The sequence below is a fragment of the Dicentrarchus labrax genome, unplaced genomic scaffold, assembly GCF_905237075.1.
Source record: "Dicentrarchus labrax unplaced genomic scaffold, dlabrax2021, whole genome shotgun sequence".
Taxonomy (NCBI): Eukaryota; Metazoa; Chordata; class Actinopteri; family Moronidae; genus Dicentrarchus; species Dicentrarchus labrax.
The window spans coordinates 4,114,101-4,140,646 of NW_026136704.1; the positions used below are offsets into that span (position 1 = coordinate 4,114,101).

General features: G+C 38.6%; 1 protein-coding gene across 1 annotated transcript in view; it reads right to left on the minus strand.

Annotated features, from left to right (window-relative positions):
* Window positions 1-211: 211 nt before the first annotated feature.
* pipox (pipecolic acid oxidase) overlaps window positions 212-26,546 on the minus strand; it is a 39,581-nt gene continuing 13,246 nt past the window's right edge. The window contains exons 3-8 of the mRNA XM_051398001.1: window positions 23,511-23,724; window positions 19,988-20,170; window positions 17,008-17,160; window positions 12,486-12,635; window positions 10,198-10,273; window positions 212-2,453 (exon numbers count right to left, since the gene is read on the minus strand). Of these exons, the coding sequence (XP_051253961.1) occupies window positions 2,323-2,453; window positions 10,198-10,273; window positions 12,486-12,635; window positions 17,008-17,160; window positions 19,988-20,170; window positions 23,511-23,724 (907 nt within the window). The 3' untranslated portion in view covers window positions 212-2,322. The remainder of the gene's footprint in view (window positions 2,454-10,197; window positions 10,274-12,485; window positions 12,636-17,007; window positions 17,161-19,987; window positions 20,171-23,510; window positions 23,725-26,546) is intronic.

Consider the following 26,546-nt stretch of genomic DNA (forward strand, 5'->3'; position numbering starts at 1 on the left):
TCTGATTAGTGATTAAAATGTTTACCGGTACATGGGGAAATAGATCCAGGCAATAGGCCACCTCTGAAGCCTGAGCACGCAGCTGGCTTCACATAGACAAATGGCTCGACGGGCTGATGTCTTTTTAACCATGTACTTAGTTGGCAAAACAGTGAATGCTGGGAAGGCAGGGAGAGGGAGTTTACTGATGCATGAAATCATACAAGCCAACGAGATTATAGCTTTCTTTATTACCATTTGTCACAGATGGCTGAATTTACAATTGCACAACAATGTTAGAATCTAGTTGTTGATGTTGATTCTCTGGTCAAAATCAAGGCAGTATTAGTTTATTCCCAGTTCATTACATTAGATTCTTGTTGCTTTGAACGACAACTAGACTTCTTATTCTAAAGGTTGTTTCTGTGGGTTCGATGTTGCACAGCACTGTGGACTAAGTATTAAAATAATACTGAAGAGGACAAGTACCACTTGCTATTGCAAGCTCTGTAGCTCCATATGCAGCTCAGGTGGACTGCTGTCTGGTGACAGGAATCTGGTGTTCCTGTCTTTCACCACCCACAAGGAGAATTTTCCACTTCTGTAATTCAGTAGGTGTTGAACACAAGAAACTAGGTAATCTCTGCCAGCCTGGGGGCCATTTCCAGCCCTCCATCCCCCTCCCTCGGCCCACAACATGGTGTCAAAAACATCTGGCCCACAGGATTATTATTTTGAAATTGTTTCTAGTTGTTTCCTATCAATTCAAAGTTTGGCTGCGAACAACAGAGATAATGTAAAATTATGATATAAAAAAAATATAGATAAACTGCAATTATGTTAGTAATGGAAATATTTTCTGAAAATTGTGCTTTCTTGTAGTACTTGAACGTTGTGGCTCTTTTTTTATGCAAATGTGTGAAATTTACACAAAACAAGACTTCTAAAAGCTGTTTTCCACCAGTTTACGTTTCAGTCTGACTTTGCATTGCCACATGAAATGATCTCTCCTTTCATCCTGATGCCCTTTCTTTGTCATGCACATGCATGCATCAATTAGACACCTGTATATGTGGCCAAGAATTTTTTTTTTTCAAGAGAAATCTAGCTGGGCAAACCAGGTTTCTACCTCTCTCCTATGTGAATAGCGAATGTTCACCTCCTTGCCCAGAGTTAGATAAGACTGTTAAATCCATTTAAAAAAAACTATAAAAAGTGATCTGTAGTGATGTGTTCTGTATAGTTTTAGTGTGTAACCACAACTTTTGCATTTCTGTTTGTGTATGGATTAAACAAATGAGATTCACCCATTAGCAAAAGTGGCTTTTAAAACCTTGAACACAACAGGAGTAGTTAAAAGGAGCGCTTCCTCGGCTCAATTAGATTTTTGTTTGAGGTGTTCTTTGGATTAGTATACATATGGACACAACAATTACAAGAAATTCCTGTCTTTATTGTTACAGAATGATCAAGTTAGACCTAAAAAGCATCAAGCTTTTATCAGGGAGTCGAACTTCTGTAAAGCTGAAATCCATCGGAAATCGAATTTGACCATGCTGTAACAATAAAGGCATTTTTAAAAGTGAATGCCTCCGAGTTTGTATGTGATTTTTTTTACAGCCAAACTAGCAATTTCCTAGTGCTTCCAGTCTTCATGCTAAACTAAGCCTATCACCTGCTGGCTGCAGCTTTATATTTAGCGTACAGACAGAGAGTGGTAACATGTACACACACTAAATGGTTTCATGAAGCTTGAGTGCTAAGCAATTGATCGCACCCTGTGGAATTGACCCTTCCTAAGCCCCGCCCCTTTCCCTCTGTACTCCAATAATAGTTGAGTAAACCTCGGTCAGAACCTCGGTCAACTTCCTCCTGTCCTGTACTTAGATATGCTATGTGCTAGGCTAATCTATGTTGAAAAGACAACCACATTTTGAAGATTGTTAAAAGATAAAAGCGACATATTCCCATCTTAAGATAGCTGTTACCAGAATACTAGCTAACTAGACCGCTAATTTCTAACAATTGTTAGTTGGCTAGTTAGCTTAGCTGTTAGCGTTTTGCTAACACTATCTAGCTAACTCAAACTATGACTATATATAGGAGAAGGTTGACTGGTCTGATCAAACCTTCCTCAACTAATATTGAAGCACAGAGTAGAAGGGGCTGGGGCTTAGGAAGGGTTAACTGGCAACATCAAATAAACCTGCAGACAAACATGTGGCCACTGTGTGATTGTGTTTGACAACTTAGTGCTAAATTACCACGAGAATCTCTAATCATACTAAAGTTACAATGAGTTAAGACTTGATCTGCAGATGCTCCGGATATCCATTTCCAGCTCTATAAAGCTGATTTAGTCTTTCCCTGGAAGCGTTTGACTCGGAAAGGTGAAAGGTCACAGGAGGGCACTTCTCCCAGGCTGAGTTCACACAGAAGCTTGCCAATGATTGGTCCAAACTTAAAGCCGTGACCTAGGGAAGAGAAGGCATAACAGTGAGCAAAGAACGTACATAGGTCATCAAACCGTGTCGGATGAATCAGTGTCCTAATGTGAGCAAATCCATGCCCCGCACCTTGTCGGAGCCCATAAATAGCCTGCATCTCCGGGCCTTTGTCTGAGTCAGGCGATGGGTTTGAGCCCCACATAAGTTAATAGATGAAAGAAGAGAAAAGCTGTTGTGATGCCTGTCGCTGAGCATCTATTCACTTGAGTGATCCAGGACCAAATGCTAAATTAAGAGAGATTTGTCCTTTCTCTGCGTAATGGCTTCATGTGCTCAGGGAGTGAGATGAAAGAGCATCTTTTTTCAGAATGTAGCATCCTTGTTGCTAAGGTCTGAGAGGCAAATTGTGAATGTCAACAGGGCTTGAGGAATGCAACACATTGCCATCTGACAAAGGTCTCCGAGCTCCCGTGGATTCTGCCAGGCTTTGAAGTCATAAAAGCTTGGCTCTGACAGTTTGGCCACGTGGATTTTCATCTCACCAGAGGAGGAGAATGGAAAACCTCAATAGATGGCCAAGCCCACAGGGTGACTTTGTAGCCATGGCAACCCCCCAGTACTTGCTTTAAAGCACTTGTGTTGGGCTTTGATGACAAATGCACGTAGTGAAGGAGGGGGAGGAAGGCAACGCATTTTATTTTCTGTAGTAGGGAGAAGCACTGTGAGCTTCTCCAATATGGCTCTGAGCTTCTTTAGTGCTGCTGCAGAATAAGCACAAACTGTGCACTAAGTAACACTGACTAACTAAGTTGTTCTCTGGAGATTTGAGTCTAATGCAACATTGTGAGACTTAACATAATTCCCATTTTCAGAATTACATTCATCCAAGCTTAATGCCATTATACAACCCTACACTGTGAATGACAATACAATAACCTTGAATAATTACAACAACTACATATCTGAGTGTGTAAGATTTAGTGAAGTTTCAGATTGCAACTAACTTGAATAGCGCTTGACTTTCAAGTGTGTAGGAGAACATGCGATGGCTGCAAAACGTGAAATTCTCTATCTAGAGCCAGTGTTTCGTTTGTCCGTTCTGGGCTACTGTAGAAACATGGCGGTTCATTCATCATATAATGGACACCATGGAAGAGAACCTGCTCCCTGCATTCTTTCTAATGGCCAGCAGGGGGCAGCTCCATGAGCTGCAAAAAGAAGCCCCGTGACATTTAATGCAGGGGCAAATTGACCTTGCATTATTAGCTTGCTGTATGAGTTCAGTAAACAGTTTCCTAATGCACTTATGGTCTCAATCTCTAGTTTCATTCTTCTTCCATACATTATGATGTTAATTTAGTAAATGATCCCATTTAGAGTAAAATAGACAATAAAGCTGGGTAGCCGGCATTTCTTCTATAGAAGAGTCAAAAATAAGCGCAGCCAATGAGCCGTAATGCTGAACTTGAGACTTCAACGCGGTACTCCACAAAGCAATGGATGACATCACAATAGGTTAACACTTGGTCAAGATCTGATGGACCATCTTTACTAAATCATTTCCAGGTGGAAACTGTAATTATGTGGCTTCTAAATCTCAAATTTCTAGCCAAATTGCCATGAAGTTCACAGAGGTTTCCTTTTTGGATTGTCAAAAATGGAAAAGGTTCATTCTCCTGTGCCACCCATCTTTCACACCAAATGCAATAGTGAGGTATAGCATAACACAAGAGCAAAATATACTGGCAGAAAATTGGGGTAGTGCATGCTGCTAAGGCTATAGAGCTGCTGCACCCTCCATTGAACAAAATGCCCTTACTCTGCACAATGTTGCACTTGTGCATTCGGTGCGAAAGCAGGGTCACACAAGCATTTTTAGCCTCGTAAGGCTCTAAGAATAGCAAAAATCATTAGTATATAATTCATTTGTCCAACATTTTTAGACTTTTAGTCCATTCATCTCAGCAAGCTCCACTGAAATCAGAGCATTGTGTCCAGGATATTAATTACAGATATAATTAGGTAAAGGACATGACTGCATGACGAGATGGAAAAGTGCCAAGAGACACTGAAGGTAACCGTAGGAGAGGAGAGGTGGAGCAGAGTCGGCCTTCTGGGTGCCTCCGCCGTGTTAATTAGAGAAGAACATGAGTGTAGACCCAAAGCACAGGCGCTTTCACCTTTCACAATGGACAAGAACATCTCATTAAAAGTTAAGGATCTATAACCTGAGAATACGTGGAAGGTTTGGTGAGTCCAGTTAGACGCTGTGCATATTCTGCTGCTATGAACATTGCAAGCACACAAGGATATCCTCTTCTGCATGTTTTCATTAGCATTTTTTATTTATTTCAGCCTTAAACCATAGATACAAGACAAAATAAGCAAAACAAAACAAAAAAACACTAGATAGCAGTTAGTTAGTTAGTTAGTTAGCAGTCTACAGCCTGAGTCCGACCCAAGTCTCACTCATTAATTCGAATTTGAGGTGCATTAATTATAACCTTAATTTTATATATAATATAAAAACAATCATTCTGTACGAGCCCGACCTGCTGCAGTAGTTTTGGGCCCAACCCAAACACAAATTTTTACTTACAAAAAAAAAAGAAAAATACATTAAATAGTTTATTATAAGTACAGTAAAGTAAACTACATTGTGCATATAATATAGTGCAAATTATTAATAATTAATTTCAGGCCCATGAATTGTTAATTAAATATTACATATATTTAAAAAGATAAATGTATTCTGTCTGTGCCTGACCCAAGCCCGGGTTTGGGTTTCGGGAGTGAATGAAAGCTCTACTGTGAATCCAGTACAGAGATCAGGACAATTTTGGGTCCTGTACTATGAAGCAGGACTTGGGGTTAGCGAAGTAACGTCAGCAGTAACCCTGGGTCCTCAGTCCTACGACGGTGGTTCACCTTCTTACTGAGGTACGTTGCCACAGTAACGGAGCAGGTTATGTTTGAGACAAGAGATCAACTCTACAAAAGCATCACCTACTGACCAATCAATTGTATTGGAAAATGATGTCACCATTGATAGAAGATCCTGTGGAGTGGTGCGTAGGTCGTGAGAGGGTCCCTTAGGAGGGAAAGAGTGTTTAGAGACTGGCAGAGCCCTTTGGCTTTCCTTAATGATGTTTTACAGTTGCAATCAGAAATATTCAACCCCCTCAGCTCAAAAGACATTATAGTGATGTGGACAAACGTTTTCGGTAGGTGCTGACAAGATTCTTACAACTCTCAATCGGAATCTTTGCCCATTTTTCACGTGCAAAAGCCTCTAGCTCAATGATGTTTGATGGCTTCCGTGCTGCAACTGCCTTCTTTAAATCCCACCAAAGATTTTCAATCGGATTTAAATCTGGTGACTGAGAAGGCCACTCCAGGACGTTCCAGGATCTTTTTCTCAACCAAGCTTGGGTTGACTTGGAGGTGTGCTTTGGATCATTGTCTTGCTGGAAAGTCCACTGATCACCAAGGTTTAATTTGTCAACAGAATGCATCACGTTCCTCTTTAAAATGGCCTGGTATTTCTGGGAATCCATGATGCCAGTTACACGATTAAGATTGTCAGTTCCTGCCGCAGAAAAACAGCCCCACATCATTATTGTCCCACCTCCATGCTTGATTGTGGGGATGGTATTTTTCTGGTCATAAGCCTGGCCTTTCACACGCCAGACATACCGCTGGTCCATATGTCCAAACAGTTCCAGTTTGGTTTCATCAGTCCATAGAACTGTCGCCCAAAACTCTGTAGTCTTAGTGAAATTCCTTCTGGCATATTCTAGACTTTTGATGTTCCTTGTGGTCAAGAGTGGAGTGTGTCTTAGAGTCCGGCCATGAACTCCTTGTTTATTCAGTGCATGTCTGATAGTTGCCACTGAAGCACTTGTACCAGCCATCATCAGGTCATCCTGTAGGTGTCCTGCAGTCACACGGGGGTTTCTCTTAGTTGTTCTGACTAGGTTGCTAATGTAATGATGGGCTTTCTTCCACAGCCAGGCAGGTTTGCAGCTGTTCCATAAGTTTTAAACTTTCTTAAAATGCTCCCAATGGTGTCTTTTGGAATATTACATTTTTTGAAAATCTTCTTATACCCAAGGCCCTTCAGGTGTGATGAAATAGTCTCCTCTCTCAGCTTTTGTGGAAGCTCCTTTGTCTTTCTCATGATTGCAGCTCACCTTCAATGCCTTAATGGGTGGGGTTTATAAATGCATCACAGCTGAAGCAAATGAAGGATCATTATAGAGTTCCCAAAGGCTTAATTATGTTTCAACTCCACTTTAGGCCATAAAAACAGTCAGACAGCATTAAAAACAGCTAAATTATATAGGGGTTGAGTAATTGTAACATGGCTATCTTAACAAAATATACTCTTACACACAAATACTACATCATGCATTTTCTGTGTTGATTTTATGTATCACTCAACTCATAAAGAAGTCATCTGAAGCAGAATCTTGCTCTTTGAAAAAAATGTAATTGATAAATCCTTAAAATCTTTGGGGGGTTGAATATTTCTGATTGCAACTGTATATAAGAGATTTAGATTCTGACTTATCATCCTACAACAGACTGAGCACTACAGCCTTCCACTTGTAGTACTTATAAGATATTTTTTGATTGTTAAGATGTTGATTATAAGTGCGTTTCACACCGCAGCTGTTTAAAGAAATTGTATATATTTTTTCTTTTTATTATGACCATATATTTAGGTATTTAATATGAATTTAGGTTGCATTCGTTTCATTACAGACTTATCATGTACCGTCCAACCTTTTGATATTATAAGCCTCTTAATTTACACATCACACAGTCAGCTGTTCTTCCTGCATTTGGCAGCTGCAACTGTGTTGCTTTCAGTCTGGATTATGTGTTTAACTTCTTTGTATTTGTTTGATATTGTAGTTTGCTCTTCATTTGTAAAATATGCCGCTGTGCTGCACTTGTCTTTGGACGACTACAGTTGAAGGTCAGTTGAAGGTTTTTTTTTCATCAAGTATGGCTTACAGTCTGTGCTGACTACATATCGTTAGCCGGGTTTCCATCCAAATGTATCACAAATTTTAACTGAATTTTCAAGGTAATTTGGCAAAAGAAAATGCTTGTTTCCACCCACTATCGTTATGCAAATATTAGGATTTGGTTCACGAGACAAGCTGTAGGTAGCGGCAAATCTCCAGCTGGAAAATCAGAAGTAGTCGCAACAAAATGACAAATAAAAGAGCGCCAGTCTGACCACAAACAGTGAAAAACAATGCAATACGTCTTATGGAGCCATGGGGTCAATGATAGTGCTCACTTTTCAATTCATCTTATCTTATCATTCAAATACACAGATATCTCGAGATTAGAAGCATAGAAGCAGCTGTTTCACAAAACCGTCTGAGCGAGAGCAGGCAAACCTACATCCATTGGGTTGCTGTATTTCTGTACTCTATTACTGCAGACCACTGGCACCTGCTGGTATGGAGAGTTATTACCTCTTGTGCAGGTGCAGAATGTACGTGCTAGTGTTGGCCGTTCGCTGTAGTCGGTGCGGTTTGTTCTTTTTTTTCTGTGTTAACTTGACTTTGAGCAACAGAACAGCAAAGTAGGACCAACTGGAATGAATTAGTGAGTGAAAACAGTAATTGTGTTAAAAAGAGAGTCAATCAGTACAAGAGGTAAACATGGAGGAAGTACTGAGTTTGTATTAACAGCAAACTGCATCAAAAGTGAATTAAAATGGGAGCAGTTTAGAAAACAGGGTCCTATCAAAACTGTATAAAATATAAAACAGGAACAGTTTATAATAAAGACCTCTCTAATTAAAGCCTGTTTCAAATAAATGTCCGACAGCTACTGCTCTCCTTTTCTTTTCCTCTTCCTGCTAGATAAATCCTTCTTACACTGTGATCTTGTTCCTCTGACCCAGCGTGGTCACACACCCGTACCTCTGGAGCTTTTTATGTCTGTGCTCCACATGCACACACACACAGAGCTCGTCACACACTCTCCTCTGGGCAGCTTGGCTCCGTGCTCTTTCTGGGTGAGGAGGGAACAAGTGATGCTGATTCATTTGGCTGCTGCTTCTGCTGCTTTTGTGCTGGCACTCATCAACACACATCTGGTGTACAAGGTGCCAGATACACTACTCTCTGCTCTTTGTCTTGTCGAGCTGTTGACATTTTCATTCCGACATCGACATTTTCTACTTGACTCCGTCGACTTCAAAACACAGACACTGTTTGTGGTGTTGTTTTCTTTTTAAAGACTATCTTCCTGGCATTTTGCCCTTTTAATAAATGATTGTGAAGATAAGAGTGGCACACAGCACGTGTCAACAGTCCTTGAGTAGATGTGAACACAGAAATGCTTGTTTCTCTCATTTCTCTGATTCCTATGTGGGCCCACCACATTATTGTTTGCATTGCTTCCTATTGAAGTCAATCTGGAGCTATCTAAACACATCTTGAACTGTACTGTAGCTACTGTATTTTGTTTATTCCTCCCTTTTTATATGAACCCATATAACCACTGTGATGTATTAAAGGTGCAGTAAGTGAAATATTTGCCTTGTTGATCGGTCTTTTGGCAAATAAGATGATAATAGGGCAGATTATCTGTTGTAAATTTTGTCAAATTCTTGTGTTGGTTATTTCAAACTCAGATATTGCAGTAATAATTACCTCTGTTTTCCAGCACTGGTACAAATTGCACACAAATACCGATTTTGGATGAGAAGAGAAATAGACTGAGCTGCAACAAGCTAAGGCAGAGATGCTCAGCTTTTTAGATTTCCCTGGTACAGGAAGGCGAATTGGCCAAATTGTTATTTTAAACATCGGCCGAGGGTTTTCCATTTGGTGCATCTCTTGGTGCTTTATATGTATCTTTAATGGATCAGATCGTTGGCAATGCATTGAGATGTGTTTTGCTTTGGCCTCATTGATGGAGAGGCACATCCTATCCTTACCTGTTCTAGATCTGCGTGTTATGCCTCAGTACAGCCTCACAGAGCTGCCAGCGTGGCTGTAGACTTTGCCTGGCGTAAATGTACAGCTCTGATGCGGCAGGCAGCCATGACATAATTGTTCTGAATGACTTCTCACAGCTGGAAGGCTGCTGGTGTCAGCTGTTACTAGGCTACAGCTTTTACTATATATAATAGTTTAAGGAGTAAAGGGTCCGTGTATGTTTTGGTCATTGGATTTTCCTTTCAGAAACGGGTATTAAAAGACAGAAAACGAGTGGTTATTTGATTTTTGTTTTAAAATACAAAAATTAAAATTGAAATACAAGGCGTTTTTCTTTTTCATGGTCAGAAAAAATATTCGATTTTCATTTTCTATTTCATATAACAAAAAATAAAATCACTAGAAAACAGAAATGGAAAAAAGACGTTTTTTTTTTTATATGAAATAGAAAATGAAAATCGAATAATTTTTAAAATTTCGCTCATCCCTTTCTGACCATGAAAAAGAAAAACACCTTGTATTTCAATTTTAATTTTTGTATTTTAAAACGAAAATCAAATAACCACTCGTTTTCTATTTTTTAATACCTGTTTCTGAAAGGAAAATCCAATGACCAAAACATACACGGACCGTAAAGGAACCTTAATTCCAACGCTGGCAAAGATTGCTTCAGCATTCCTACTTATAAACAGCAGTCATGTTTTGTTAGTTGGCAAGTGGCTATGGTAAACATGGGATCACACAGATCATCCCTTGTATAGATTTTGTTTGAATTGGTTTGAGTTGTTTTGTGTTATTACCTGAGAATCCGGCTCCAATCACAATGTTGCTGTAGTTGGGGTGGCAATCCAGCACAAAGTGACGGTCAGGCGTTAGCTGAGAAAACAAAGTCCAAAATGAAAATGAGAGGGTCCAGGTTGCTAGGCTCGTCTATGTTGAAAAGATAACCACATTTTGAAGTTGGTTTAAAGATAAAAGCGACTTATACAGAAGACGTAACCATGGCTTTTCCTGACTAAATCTTTATACTGTATATGAGGGGAAATTGCTGACTGTAAGGCAGGTGCCATCAATCAAAGTTAATTTTAGATCATAACACAAGTTACCAATGGGCTTCTTAGAACCCGCGCAAACAAAGCCTATTATGCCTTTCATGAATCGAATGTAGGCACATCGTCAGAAATGATCTTAAGACTTAGTTCAAGTATAAATCTAAGAACATTTATACAAGTTTGGAACTACAGAACTGAGTTAGGATCTCACAGATATGGATCTGGACCCAATGCTCGTGTCCTATAAACGCAATGAAGCTTGTGCAGTAGAGCTACAACAATCACTTTATTAATCATCAATTAATTGGTTTCAGTAATTTTTTCAGCAAAACATTTACAAATTATCTAATTCCAGCTTCTCATGTGTGAATATTTTCTGCTTTTTTTAGTCCTCTATGACAGTAAACTGAATATCTTTAGGTTGTGGCCAAAACAGACATTTAAGGACATCACCTTTTGGCTCTCGGAAAGAATTATCAACATTTTATGGACCAAACAACTAATTGCTTAATCGAGAAATGATTGAGAAATTAATCGACAGTGAAACAAATTGTTAGCTGTAGCCCTAACATTTAGTCAAGAGTGCTGCCGCCTTCGTTCTCCAGCCTCTTCATTCCACTATATGGAGACATGAATAGGGAGATTGACCTGGGAACCTTTTGACAAAGACGCACACTTCGTCTCCAGACATGTGGCCTTTGCAGCCGTTCCTGTCAAAGTCTTTGTGGAAAATGTGTTTAAAATGTGTTTAACTGGAGGAAAGGGTCTATCGTGGAACACATAATGACCTCTGTCAAAAAGCACAGCTGTGGAGACGCATGTAATTTAACTCTCTGTCCTCTTTTAAGAACCACTGCTAGTGGAACAAAACACTTGCTGTTAAGTGAGAAGAGCGTGACTGTCAGGATTTTCAGGGGCATTGGACAAGGTCACAGAAATTATGTTTTCCTACAGCTTCAGTATGTGATCGTGGTTAAAGCAGCTTGCTGTGTTGCTGGAGGGCACAGCCCCCCCACCCCTCTAACACACACAGACATACACAGTTCAGCATAGCCTAAACAGAATCGAACACCTAAGAATGGCTTTGGAGAGTAACATCCGGCAGTAAATGAAATACAGACAGCCAGCAGCTTATACACTTTATATATACAGTTTAACCGCACAATAATAAACTTGAACACATAATTAACTCACAGTCCTGTTACTGGCTGCTTCAGACCATGTTGGACAGGAATGTCAACAATCATCTAGCTATTGTTAGTCTTAGCAGAAGTAAGGTTAAAACTGCAAGAGAAGATCAAATGTCATTGCAATCTGCCCATAATATTTTAATATTTCTTTCTTTATTTCTTTAAAATGTATTATCATTTTTCAAGATATATATATCCCATATTTTTTTTAATAACACTTGATAGGGTACAATTCAATACCGTAGATAAGCAACTGTTAATTTTCATATCACGGTACACTATGATGTTGGTATTCCGCTGCAACCGCAAACATAACTATTGAAAAATTACAAATCAATATATATTTATACAAATCATTTGGTAATGTGTGAGGGTTGAGTGTGATAGAGGCAGTGTAGTTTTGGATAAAGCAGAGATTTATTATTGTTAAACTTGTCATAAGCTGTTTCTGATATTAGAGAAGTTTAAAAAGGAATAACAAATCTCTTATTATCTCTAGAGTGAAAAGGGAGCACTTGTGTTATTTTCATACAAAAAACTAAGAAAAAAATAAAATTTGTCAATATCAAGTTGCTATATCGTAAATATAGCAACTTTTCAAGTCAAAATATCTTCCATTTTTGAAACATTGCTTCTGTCAATAGCTTTTAAATTAATATAGCAACCTCTGATCAACCCATGTTAGTTTCAGGATTAAATGAACAACTGGTAAGCCCATTTTGTTCTGATATTTCCTGATGACCCACTGGTATAATCAGATCTCTTCACCTTCTGAAGCTTATATCTCAACATGGATGGATTAGGATGATTATTATGAACACTGTAATGCGGGGTATTGATACGGACCGTGTACATGCAGCTCTCCACCACAGCAGGTTCAGGGATCAGGCCAGGTAAACAGCGGGCGACATAGCGCTGAAGGATGTCGATATCGGACCGGTCTGTCTGCTTGTCTCTCTGGTCTGGGTCTGTCTCACTGCCCATGTGGTAACATATCTGCACACAGAATGGCACTGTTGATATTATGTCTATATGGAACATCGAATGCTTGGCAGCCGTGCAGGAGAGCTTTGATTAGGCCTATAAAAACCTGAACCAGACATGATTCGGTCCGAGTCTGAACCACAGAAACTGTTTTGGATCCTGAACCTAAATTTCCACTCAAAATAATTAAGTAAAGAAAATTATTACTTAATTAATTACAAGCTGAAGTAAAACTAATACATAACATTCACTCATTAATTAGAGGTGCATGCATTATTAATAAAGTATTAAGTATATATTTCGGAGCCTTACCCGATCCCGACCTGCGGCAGTCCAATCGGATTCGGGCAGAGAAAAAAGCTCTACCCTGCATACATAGCATAGCATAGTATAACACCATCCAGCTCTTACTCAATTTAGAAAGGTGTATTTATTTCATATCTATCGTTTATCTGCTGGTATTGTTTGTTTTCAGTGTCAAGAACACAAATCAGATGCAGACACATGGCACACATACAGTACAAGCCAAAGAAATACAGAAAGAAATGCATCCAAAACAACAAAACATGAAATTAAACAATACAAGTGAGCTAGAAAAACAATTAAACAGAACAAATACTTCTGATTCATTGATTTAAAATGATTGAATTGTAAAATATGAATATAAGATTTTTTTATTACTCAGAATGAGCTGAACACTGGCTCTAAATAGAACCTCTTTCATGAGCTGTATTCAACTGCTGGCAATCGACAACTTTACCCCTAGATGCCACTAAATTCTACACACTGACTTGAAATAAATCCAAACATATCATTTAACTATTTCAGCTGTCAGAATTTAGTCTTTTCTAGAGAAACTGATTTGTGGCCTTTTTTTTCGTAATTACTTACCAAATGCAAAAACACAGGCAGTAGAGTAGAGTCCCATAGCTCTGTTTATGCAGCACTGAATGTGGTTATTTAGAAATGAATCTAGTAATGTTTCATGTAAAGCTAAGTAATAAGGCAGAAAATTACATGTTTCACATGTTTCCTATTGCCAGCTTGAGAGGTAAATGACAAAAGGGGGAGTGACTGTCAAACACACACTTCAAACTTCCAAAGCTGCTTGTGTGTGCTGCTGCTGTCAGCCAGGTCTGACACATACAGTGTCACCCAGAGACTAAAGGCACAGCGAGGAGGCTGAGGGATTAGAAGAACCGTTTTTATGTTTTTCTGCAAGATTTTCTGCTGTAGGAAACTTTCTGACAGGTCCATGCAGTAAAAAAACACATCCAAACACAAGTGTAAAAAGAGTAATTACAATATTCCTCTCTGGTTTGAGTTTTTTTTTCTAACTATGTTAAATGGTCCAAACATTGGACATACAGTAGCTCTGGTGACTGTGTATCAGAGTGAATAATGCGACGTGGCATCACCATCTGTCCCCCCCTCTCTTCTATGCATGTGGTCTGCTATTAGGCTGCGAGCTCCTGCTGGCCCACCATAATGCCCGAAATAGAGATGTGCCATCGGATGACATCAGACCCGGCACAACTCCCACAACTAATCTGATGTTGAGGTAAGACAAATCACATTTAACAGTTGACTTTGCAGCAGTGTTTGTGTTTCAAAGAGAACAGCAATTGTTCCACTGTGGCAATGTGGTTCTCATTAGCAACACTGCAGTCAAATGTTTCTCTGTTTTTTACTGAGCAGTTTGAAATGAATGTATTATGAGTGTGAGGGTTATCTGTGTACATATTTTTAACAATACATTATCATTAACTGTACAAAATCTAGATAAAAAATGTTAAAGATCGCCTCCACACATACATACAAATAGTCTGCTTCGAACAATAATGTGTGTATGATGTTTTCTGTAAAAAAATACACATTAAAATTCTTTAAAAGGAATTTCCTTCTGCCTCATTAAAGCTTCCAGATTCTCTGAATATACAAATGTTGTTCATTTCTAATGTTTTCCTGCTGGTCTCCTACTTCACTGTAAAGTCCATTCTCAGTGGATGTGCACTGGTGGCTTCAGGTTTCTACATCACACTGTACAAGTTGATACTGGACCAGTGCCCTTAAAATATATTACATATACAGTGCCTTTAAGAAGAATTTCCCTGCTTGCCTTTTTTGACCCTGATCAACTGATAAACAGAAAAAGACCCTTAATGATCTAAAATGATCTAAATTAATTGCAACTAAAATATAAGGAAATAAAGCCACTTGAGAGAAGAAATTTTCCAGCAAGACAATGAGCACAAGCATAAAGCACAGGAACGGCTTCAAAACAACAGTGTTACCGTTCTGGAGTGGCAGAGTGAAGTGAATCCAATTGTACTTTTGAGCTGGACTTGAAAAAGGCTGTTCGCTCACAATCTCAACACAACCTGACAGAGCCTGAACGGCTCTGTAAAGAAGAATTGCAGCAAAGCTGACAGAGGTTTATCTGTGCAGACTCAAGCCTGTGATTGCTGCATCTACTGGCTTGGCGGGAGTGAATATTTGTAGTGTTTAGTATTTTATACTTGTAAATAATTGACATCACTTTGTATAGATCTGTTCTCACTTTGATCAAAAGAAAAATACCCTTTAACGTGTCAAAGACACATTAAATCTACTTTGATTCAGTGTGGTGAAAACATTAAAACATGAAAACTTCCAAGGAGGTGAATATTTTTATAGACAATGTAGTAAAAGGCAAATTTGTCCACTCCTATCCGAGCTGTGAATTTTTTAGATTCTGGTTGAAGGATTTAATTCTCCACAGTTGCTGAGGTTTTAAAAGGCACATACTATTTATTTATTAATTTCAGTGCTGTTCTGAGCATGTGTGTAATTTTCCCTCCCTGCCCAGTTATTATATTATAGCCCCAAATAACAATCGGTTGGTCTACCAACATTTGAAGTCCAATAGGTGGAGAAATGTGCTGTCTGTTACAACCCTCATCCTATAAATTTGTACTAAACCACACACACACACACACACACACACACACACCCACACACACACACACACACACACACATAGAAGGTACTGCAGAATAATTAGCAGGATAAGATCACAGGGTTTTGGAGTAAAGGCTATTTTGCAAACACCAGAGCCTCAGAACGTTTTCAGTAAACTTTTTCGTTACTTGACAAACTGACTGAAACTGAATTTGACATTGGTACAAGATAAAATTTCATAAAATGATCTAATAATTACAAAGTAATTTTGTCATAATTACTACGATGTTGATCCCTTAATAGTATGCAGTTTTCTGATAATTATGAGAAGTGCAATATGCTTTTTTAAATTATAATTTTTAATATAATTGTATATATTTTCTATTGATATATTTAATAATATAGTGAGCCTGTGATTTTGTCAGCAACCAGTGTACATTGGATTTTCATGAATCAGCTGCTTTTACTTGTGGTGGATGTGTGCATTAATAAGGACCTGTCTGTAGAGTTTAGTTTTAAAAAATATATAAATCATCTTTTGATTGTGGACCATTTGGTAATGGTAAATGGTACATTGACTGTATTTTGTATAGTGCCTTTCTGTCTTTCACCTACTCAGCTTTTACACTACATGCCACAATGGCCCTTTCATTCACATTCACACACCTCTGAGCCACAGCTGCTCCTTTCAGCCCATGCTCTCGTTTCCCCTCTCATACCACTTAGCTGACCCAAGTGGATCCCAGATAAGATGCCCATTTTGGGCCCATACCCCACTTGGTACCACTGTAGCCCAGCGTAACTTAGACCACATACACATGTTGGCTGGGAGTTAGCAAACTGACTAAGTAAGTTGTCAGTTACATAACAATACCTAGGAAACAGTAGCTAGCTTTGGCACTACACTATCTACATATAACTGGTCATATCCTAACTGTAACAACAAACTCCCTGAATGTGGTGAATCGAGAATTTTGTATTGCTTAGAATTAAACTCAACTTTTTATATTGTGCTATTGTTTTAATCAAATGCTACATAGGGTCTTTTTTTAAGTATATAAAAATTTATTCCTACATTTGAAATATGTTACTGTGGCTAAAACAATTTTACTAACCAGCATTAGTAAAATTGTTTTATGGTTACAACACATGCTTTGGCATTCTATAATAAGTCACATCATTAGATAAGCAGTGCTCCAGTGTGTGCGTGTACCTTCATTTGATAAAAAGCTGTGTTTGCTTCAGTGCACACACAGCACTGGTTTAGCTACTAATGTTGAATAATGAAGCCAGATGATCAACTATAAAATCAGATGAAATCAGATTAAAAATGAATGATCATTAATAAACTCTACTTTATGTTGTTACCATTAATATTTGAGGAGTCTGTACAAGAGTTTCTCTCCTGTAAAGTCACACTGGAGGGTCCAGTGCTGCGACGTACCTTCACCAGGCCTGGGTACTCATTGGATGGGAGACCGTAGATATGCTCTTTAGACTCCTCACCCTCAGTCAGCAAGAAGCAGGGAAAGCGCTGCTTCACATTGTATGATCCCGGAACCTTCTCTTTCCAGTAGCATACGTTGATCTTCACCACCTATAGCAGTGAAACCAGAAAAACTATTAGTACCAGACAAGTCCTCAGCAATCTGGCTGGTTGGCCTAATGATCAAGTATACTGTATACCGTGCATTAGCTTTGAAATGACAAAAATCCTTGATTTATCAGAGGGATTCCCAAGCAGCATCCCTAAGAGCCGTAGCGTAGGCATGCAAAGAAACTATTTCAAAATGTACATAAAAATTCAACTAATATGGAAAATCACAATACAACTTTCTACCCAGATGGAAATTAAAACAACCTGCTGTGCACACATTTCTTTTTTACTATTGTACTAATTTCATTTTCGTCAGAGCCATACCAGCTGCACTAAAAACTTAAAAATTTGTCCTGAGGGTAGCATTACATGAAAGGCGGTGGGACCAATGGGAACAATTTATCACCATTTGACAACTGGCAATTTGCCTGTTTTGATGGCCTGTGTACACTCTTGACAGTTTAGCCTGATTGTGGTGCAAGAGAGAGGCTACAGAGTCCATCCTCTGACCAGCATTAATGTGTTGTCCCCAGTAAACTTCATTCCGATCTGCTTATTCATTGAGATCTTTGTGGTGCAAGAGGGAAGGTAACACACCACAAAGCATTGGGGGCCTTGAATATCCACATACGATTTGATGGAAATGTGATCATATGCCTTTTGGCCTGATGGTGGCACTAGAGGAGAGATAAGGGGCTCATTAAAAGCCCAGGAATTGGTTTTTTTTTGGTTATATAAATGTCATAGCAATCTTGGTAGTAGTTGCTGTGTGTGGGTTACCTCAGATATGATAGATATTATTGTACAGCTGATGAATACTACACTTGGTATCAGCAATAAAACCCCATATTGGTTAAAATACAAACATACCTAACACCGTCTCCTCCATCCTCCTCATCATCTAATACGTAGAAGTGCAGTTACAAAAGTAGCTCCACGGCGGTGAAGTGAGAATTAGGATTTAATGAAATGTACACATGGTTGTACAAATGACGTCCATCTGAGGGTGGGAATAATAAGGACACATTGTTCAGGAGCTTTCACTGTAATGAACTAACCGGCCGTGCACTCATTCCCAGGGACCATAAAAATTCAGACTCTGGTGAGTGAACGAGCTCAGAGCCTGGGCTTTTCTACCAGCTCACTCAGGCATGGCGTTCCCCCGGCCGCCCCCTCCCAGCCTACTGCTTCAATAATGCAATTCCAATATCAACTCCAATTCTCCACTCTAACAGCTGTCTGCTTGTTTTCCCATCACCTTCTCTTTTCAGGCTGTGTGGCATATTGTGAGATGGAAAAGACTGCCTTGCTGACTAAGGCCTCTGAGCTGTTTTAAACATAGAGGAGTGATGCTTTTGTTTCTGTGGCATCTTCAGATAGGCATTAAAGGACCAGTGCATAAGATTTAGTGGCATCTAGTGGTGTCGATTGCAACTCACTCGTTTTACCTTCCCCTCCCAAGCGCCAAGGAGAAACTATAGTAGCCACAAAACGATTGTTTGAGACCATTGTTTGTCCCTTTTGGGCTGCTGGTGGTTCAACATGGCGGACTCCTTATGAAGCTATAAACAGCTCATTCTAAGGTCACAAAAACACAACGATTCCTATATTCAGGTGATTAAACACTAATGAAAACATACCTAGGAATATTATATTCCATTTCTGTCAATAGATCCTCCTAAATGTTACACACTGGACCTTTTTAAAAGGTAGGCAGGGCAACATCCCAGTGGTGAAAAGAGGGAGGAACTGGATTAGAAATGGACAAATTGAAGTCGTAAGACGTGTCTGATAACGTACGGTGCAGGGTCAGATTCTACTGTGTATCTGGGGGCTGTAAACAATGCACAGAGTAACAAAACCCATGCATACACCTCCCACACATAAACTGGTATTTATAAAAACAGATTGCACACACAGAGCAGGCCGAATGTGATATAATGAAGTGGAAATAAAACATGTGAGGGACAGAATCTAGTTATAAAACAATGTTCATTTAGGGTTGTGAGCCAATTTCACTTACTTATGGTTATACAGGGATCTATAATTTGATGAAATGGTGCCTCTATATTTTATTTCCCTGTTTATACTCTTGTAATTTCATCCTTTATTGTGGAATACTTTGTAAAGTCTGTTTCAATATAAGTGCTATAAACTAAATTACATCTGATGATCATTATTTAAATATTACTGATGGTTAAAAAACTCATGTTGGATTATGGGTCATGCGTAATAAATAGTGCTTTAGCTTGTTGGTCACCTCTCCTTAGCCATTCTTTCCATTGAGAGGTTGACTATGCAAACAGATGTTCTCATGTTACAGCTGGTAAAAGTGAAACTCATTGTAATGACTTTATACTGCTGGGTAGCTTAACTTAATAATACGTCATCAACTGCAACTAAAATTTTCATTTTTATTGCAAATGTATCTTGCATTCAAATATCGGTTTCCTTGATTACTATTAATCTGTAGCTGTAGCAACCTTGAAAAAAAACTGAAATATTATTACTTAAATATATTAGGAATTGGTGACACTACTAGTTACTACTGCAATATTTTTATTATTAATAATATTATACAGCACTGCAGAACGCACTCTAGTTTTGCTACTATTGAAACCTTTTGCCATGCTAGTCAGGGTAAGTATGGTACCCGGTCTGGACATTTAGGTTGCATTACAGAGAAAAACATGTGTCTAGTTGATTATACTGTGGAGATCACATCACAGGGTGTAGAGCAAGTGTTAGCAACATTCAGTTAACCCCTAAAGTACAGTACTGCATATATACACAGCTATATGAACATTACTGTGCAGAATTCAAATACCTCTAGTGGCAGCTGTAAGCCAGTGTGTGCCAGCAGTTTGTTAGCCCAGGCTCCAGCGGTGATCACCACACTCTTGGCTCGATAAACACCAGCAGAGGTTGACACCGTCACAACAGGGCCAGGCTTGATGTCCGTCACCACCTCTTTGTCTCTTATGGCCCCACCCAACTTCTGAAACTGCCCCTGGGGAAAAAAAATGACAGAATGAATGAAAATCCTCTGTAAACCTATTTGTAATTAAGTGCTTTTAAATGAATGATATTGATTGATCAGTAATGGCTTTTAAAAGGGCTTGCCCACCGTAATTACCATATTTATTTAAAGAATGCAATTAGAACATAGAAAACCAATGAATAAAAAGAAAAATACAAATATCCTGAAGTTAAATTGGTACTATTATCTAAAACACTGTCTTCTTCTTCCACTTGTTTTCACATTATTAATTGATCATCTCACCAAAATAAGGGTTCAAAATCCAAATGTTACAGGTGTCAGTATTGATAAACAAATTGCAGTATGATTTATTTACCCAAACATTAAAAAACTGTACACTCTGTGATAACCTGTTTTAGAATCTTTGGATGTTTCAGGCCTGTTGCACATGAGTTACTGAACGTGACAACAAATACTATGACATAATAGAACAACTGCAGTAAATTGATTAATTCTGACGTAGACATCAATGGTAGAAATGAACTAGAATGAAGTTCTTATTTTTTATTCTTGGATCAATTATTCTGCCTAATCATATTAATACAATCAGTAGTATAGTACAGTCTGTTACAGAGAGACACACAAAACATGCTCCTACTATAACTGTAGATTTCTAAAAGTCAAGTATACAATAAAGACCTGTTTTTGTAATTAGGGTAGAGGATTAGAGATTGATTTATCCTGGAGAGAGACAGTTTCTTGGCCATGTACATGCATTCATATATCTTCTTTCTAATCAGCTTAACATGTAAGTCTCTGCATGACAGTGCCTTCAGACTGGTTTGTGTTGCTGTGACAGCAGTGATGAAAAGAGATTGTTACACATAGCGATACATACAAACTGAAAATAGTTTAATTTACAGTCTAAAACTGACACTAAGTTGCCTCTGTGAGTCAAAATAATTTGGTTTCCACAGCTGATCATTTGACTACTCTCGTTGTAAAGTCTGAGTTAGAGTTTGTAAGAGCATGAGTATAAACGCAACGAGGCTGTAATGGTGTTTAAATGTCACTGACAACCTCTGTAGTCTCATTTAGCCACTTGTTAGAAACTGTCTTTTTGAAGAATGTAAAAGCTTCAACATTCACATGTGGGGTATTTTGGGGTATCACTGCAGACTTGTAGGGCTGTATATTGGCAAGAATCTGACAATACGAATCACGATACTGGGGTTACAATTCAATATATCGCAATACTGCAAGCAAGGCAATATGTTATAATAATTATAGAAAAACTGTATAAAAGAGAAGTATAAAAGAACACACCACCATATGCATAAAATCTGAGTTTAAAAAAGTTTACTTTTTTTATGTAACCAGAGTAGTGGGATCTCCATTTGGATTTATTACAGTCGCTGTAACATCCGTCATCATAGCCCTCAGTTTACAACACTGCTGTCTTGCAGTTGGGGATTTAAACACAAAAATCAATAGTGTTTTTGAGAATCGATGCAATATTTTTAGACATTTTCTTACAGCCCTAATGACTCCAAGAATGTTCGGGTGTGGTCATCAATCTGTTTGGGAACAGGCCTGAGCTGCCCCTGCATTCAGTCATGAAGAAAAATCAGCAGTTTGTTTTCAAAAGGAGAGAAAAAGAAGACATTCAGAAATGTGCCACTCTGAGATAATGTGACAAGACAGATCACTTGCGACATATATATTAAGATATAATATTAAAGGCAAGAGGCTATTAAAGAGCCATGGCATGAAAATGCTCAAAGCGATAACCTACCGATCTATTACACATCTGTCACAACAAGCTTTAATTCATAATTGACTGCTGCTTCATGGAAAAGCGGCTGAACAATCTGTTCGGTCAATTGAAAATGGCACCTCACTGAAATAACAAAGCAGTGTTTTGTGCTTGACCTGGCAGCCATGGATGAGTCTGTTCTCCTCCAGTGCTTTTTTCTCAGTGCTGACAGAGTCCAGTAATGTGAATTTATTGCTGAAAGATATTCCTTGTGTGAGCTATTATTAGATTAAAACAACGGGCATGATATATGTTCAATTATCCACATCTTGGTATTCTTCAGGCCAATTCTCTATCTAGGTCGTATACGAATCAGAAAATGTTTTGCTTCTTTAATCTCTCATCACTTCAACGTGTTCTCTAAGGTTTTTTTCACAGAGGACCATTGCCTATAGTTCAGTCAAATGCTACATTTTGTATGTTGCAGATTTCTTTAATTAAAACACCGCTTTCTGCCCTGTACCCTGGAGCAGACATGAAGGGCAATTTATGTTTTATTGAAAACACTTTTATAGTAATAGGAAATAGGAAACTTGCTAATTTGCTATTGATGTGTTAAATAATGGAAAAGTAAATTCCTACAGAATGCAGCTGAAAAGGCCATGCCTGTTAGTATGTGAGGGAGGCAGACACTGGCTTTCATATTTATCAAGGAGAGCAAGACCTTGAAATCTCTGAAAAACTTAGGATGCAGATCATTTGAGCTATACGAACTTCATGCACCTCAGTGATTAGTCTTAATTAGACTTCAGTCGCAGCAATGCATAAAGTCATACATAGGCAATTTAAAGAAAAACTACACCTTATTACAACTTGGATTTTATTTTTACCTGCAGAACAAAAAGCATATTCAGCAGGGTGGTAGCTCTGTCCATCAGCTCTGTCAGTTACCACAGTGACATTACGGAAAAATGTCTCACACGACAAGAAACACGAGCAGTCAGACGTTTAGACAGGCTGAAAACAAGATCTAAACTTTGAAGACCTGAACATGAGCTATATTCATAGATCCTTCACTCTCTGATAAACAGCCTCGTCCTGCATAAGAAAAGTTCAAACAAGAGTTAACTTGTTAACAGACAAAGAATTGTATAAAAAGTTATATTAAATATTAGGAAATTAAATATTAGGAAAACTAATTTCTGATCAATATTCACAGGAAATAATGTGCTCAAAGTTCAACCAAATCTCTGGTTTTACACAAACTTCCTGCAGTTATTGGGTTTTTTCATTTGCTCAGCATCTCTGTAAAACATCTCCAGGTACAGCACCTGTTGACATGTATGCTTAGTACAAGCATTTTTGTCTAAAGGTATGTTAAGAAGAACATTTGTACCCTGCATAATTCCCATAAATTTGACCACTGAATTGAATATGATGCATTGACTGTACATATGTTAACCATAGCTACTTTCAAAATTCATGATGATGTGCCTTTGTCTCAACTTGCATTGACCTGGGCAGTCCATATCATCTCCAAAGTGGATCACTTGATTGGCTTTGACTCATGACATCAGTTCCTGAAGCTAACTCACCTAATGCTCTGTGCCGTACCTGTACAGTCTTGAGTGCGCGGTCAGCATACAAAACTCCAGCAGTTATGTCCACCAATGCTCCATCTCCCATAGCCAGGTTGACATGAGGAATGTGCTGGTTGAAGTTGTCAGAGGTCAGGACCACCGTAGGAACCTTGTTCCTCTGCAGGGTGTTCTTAAACAGCTGGTAACTCTGACTGTTCTCTGGTCCCATCACCAGGAGTCCTGTTTGTCTGAGAGGGGAGATCAGTGGAGATGAAGGTACATGGCTAAACATGGCAACAAAAAATCTGACAGATTGTAAATAAACCCAGAGGTTAGTCAACGTATTTGCAACATAAAACAAAGGTGAATTAACCAAAATATCCATTGTAAATATCTATCATAGTTTACAGACAACTCCTTTTACTTTATCTTCTGTACTTGCCATAGATATCAGCACTCACTGTCTTCTTGATTAATATTTTATTAATCAAAATATCTCTATACTTGTTATTGCCATGCAATTTTTTCCCTACAATTTGGTGATCCCCTTACTCCATCTCCTGCCATCATCAGGTCAAACTCCGCTAGCATGACTCTTAGTCTCTTTGTAACCTTGTTGTTTAGGTACGACAACTTGTTGGACCTGTCGGGGGATGGCAAAACAGAATTGTTCTGAGAAGCAATAACAAACAACCTATTTTTCTGTTTAGGTAGGCCGATGACGAGTTGTTGTAAGATGCCAATACTATAAAATCCTAGTTTATACTTTCTCATGCCAATGATATAGCACCAGTCATATCAATCGCTCAAAGATTTGTTCAGACATGCTTCCTCTCCAAGTACACCCCAGCAGGATTATTGAACTTCTCAACCCAGGAACTTGTAACCTGATGCCAGTAAACTGAACTCATGTGCATCAGCCCAGCTGCTCTGTGATGCTTTCACATCAAAAGACAGTCAAAGGGATGAGAGGGGAAATGATCTAAGTACATACAGTATATTAGGCCAGAGCACCCACTCAGTGTTTAAAAGACACAAACTGACCAAGTTTTTATAAATAGCTTCCTATCTATCCTTTAGTGCTGACCAGAACATCCAAATGTATAGTGATGAAGGACGTGACTTAAAACACTTCAGAACACAATATTACTGTGGATTGGCAATAACCTTTTGTGTGAACTTCCATTGCGAATTGCAGTTAAATGCAAGGTCTCGTGATCTATGGATAGCTGGGCCCCATTGACTCAGATTCTTGATTCAGGCTGTCTACAACATTCTAAGTATATCCAACTTGTTCTGCTGAATGAAGGTGGAGTAACCAGCTTGCCCCATGTGACTGAAGGGAGGCACACTAAAGCTCATCCTCAGCTGCTGTTTGAAAGCTCTCGGCAAGTGATGCCACTGCTGGTGCCTTAGCGGACTCCATCTATAATCAGATAAACCACTGTAAGCATTTACGCCCGGCAAAGAAGACCATTGCTTTTGCCAGAGCTGGCAAGAAGCCAAAACCAGCTGCCAGGACCACCTCTACTGGCCTGCTTGCAATGGCGCACAGATGGGAACTAAAGGTTGACTTGGGGAAGCAGCTTACGTTTGAAGGAACTTTGAAACAACAACATTGAAGCCCAACATGATCCAAGCTAGTGCTTAATGTTATAAAGAGTTCGGTCTAGACCTGCTCTATTTGAAAAGTGTCCTGAGATAACTTCTGTTATGAATTGGCGCTATACAAATAAAATTGAATTGAATTGAATTGAATTTAAACTAGAACTCGCTGTTCACTGGGAGGATTGCCTTGAGGAGGCCACAACGAGAGAATGAGTGCAAAATACACCAATCAGCCATAACATTCTGACCACCTGGACACCCTGGTGGTCATAATGTTATGCAGCTCATTCACACTGCCTACTTGAGCAGCACATTTGCGTGGCAGAACAGTTAGATCAAGCCCAGGCTTGGTTGCCTGGGCAAGGGCATCTGTTTGCTGAGAGACCAAAAATACCTGAGGACCCCAAGAACTACCGATGATGTGTCCAGACATTTGAGTCTGATACACTTAACACACAAAATATTTAACCATTTCTAAATTGAAAGTTTTGTCGCAGGGTGGGCTCTGATTGGCTACCCCGAATGCTGCACAACATAACAAAGAAGAAAAAATGAGATATGGTTTTATTAATTTTACATGCTAGTCATGTGCTTGATCGATTTTTTTTTTTTTAATTTTAATATTATCAGTAAGAGTCTGCTGTAAGTGGTAATACAGACTGAATCCATCCAACCTGGTCTGAACATTACCTTTACTCAGAACCAAAACCTCTGCTTCTCTTTAAAACTCCTTTCAGTCAAGTCTAATTGCTATAAACAGCCTTTCACTTACCCAGACATAGCATTTAAAAAAAAAAGAAAAAGGAGGCACAGAACTGTTCAACCCTTTGAAGATGCCCGTGAAGATATTGAAGTAATGATGTAAGTGCTTCGGCAAGAGTTACTATATGGCTTGCTAGTGGTGCTTATGATGGCAATGTTTGCCAGTGAGTTGGTCTGTCTGTAAAACAGGTCTAAGGATATTTATTTTAAAAAGATAAAATTTTAATTCAATGTAATTTTTGGGCTTTTGTCCATAATTTCTCTCAGTTGTTATAACAACTGATAATACTGTTATCACTATGTACTAACGATAACAGATTCTAAGGATAATAATTACGCCATTAGTCTCAGTTTTCTCTTCCAAATTAGTTTGGCTAACCTGCCATTATTACATTATATTTTTGGTTTCTTTTATTAAGAAATAAAAGAAACAACAGAAACAAACAGTAACAACCAGAATGATATAAATGTATTAACAAATGCATACAATAACACCAGACAAAAACAATGACCAAACACAATTTTGTATTTTTTACAACATAACACTAGAAGATTATTAGGAATATATGTCTACTTCCTTTCTGAATACAAATAAATTGCATTATTATGTGGAAAGATAAAAAAACATATTCTGTATTATAATCTCTATTTGTCAGAAGTCAATGTGTTAAATTCATCATTCATCAACTTTCCTTATTAG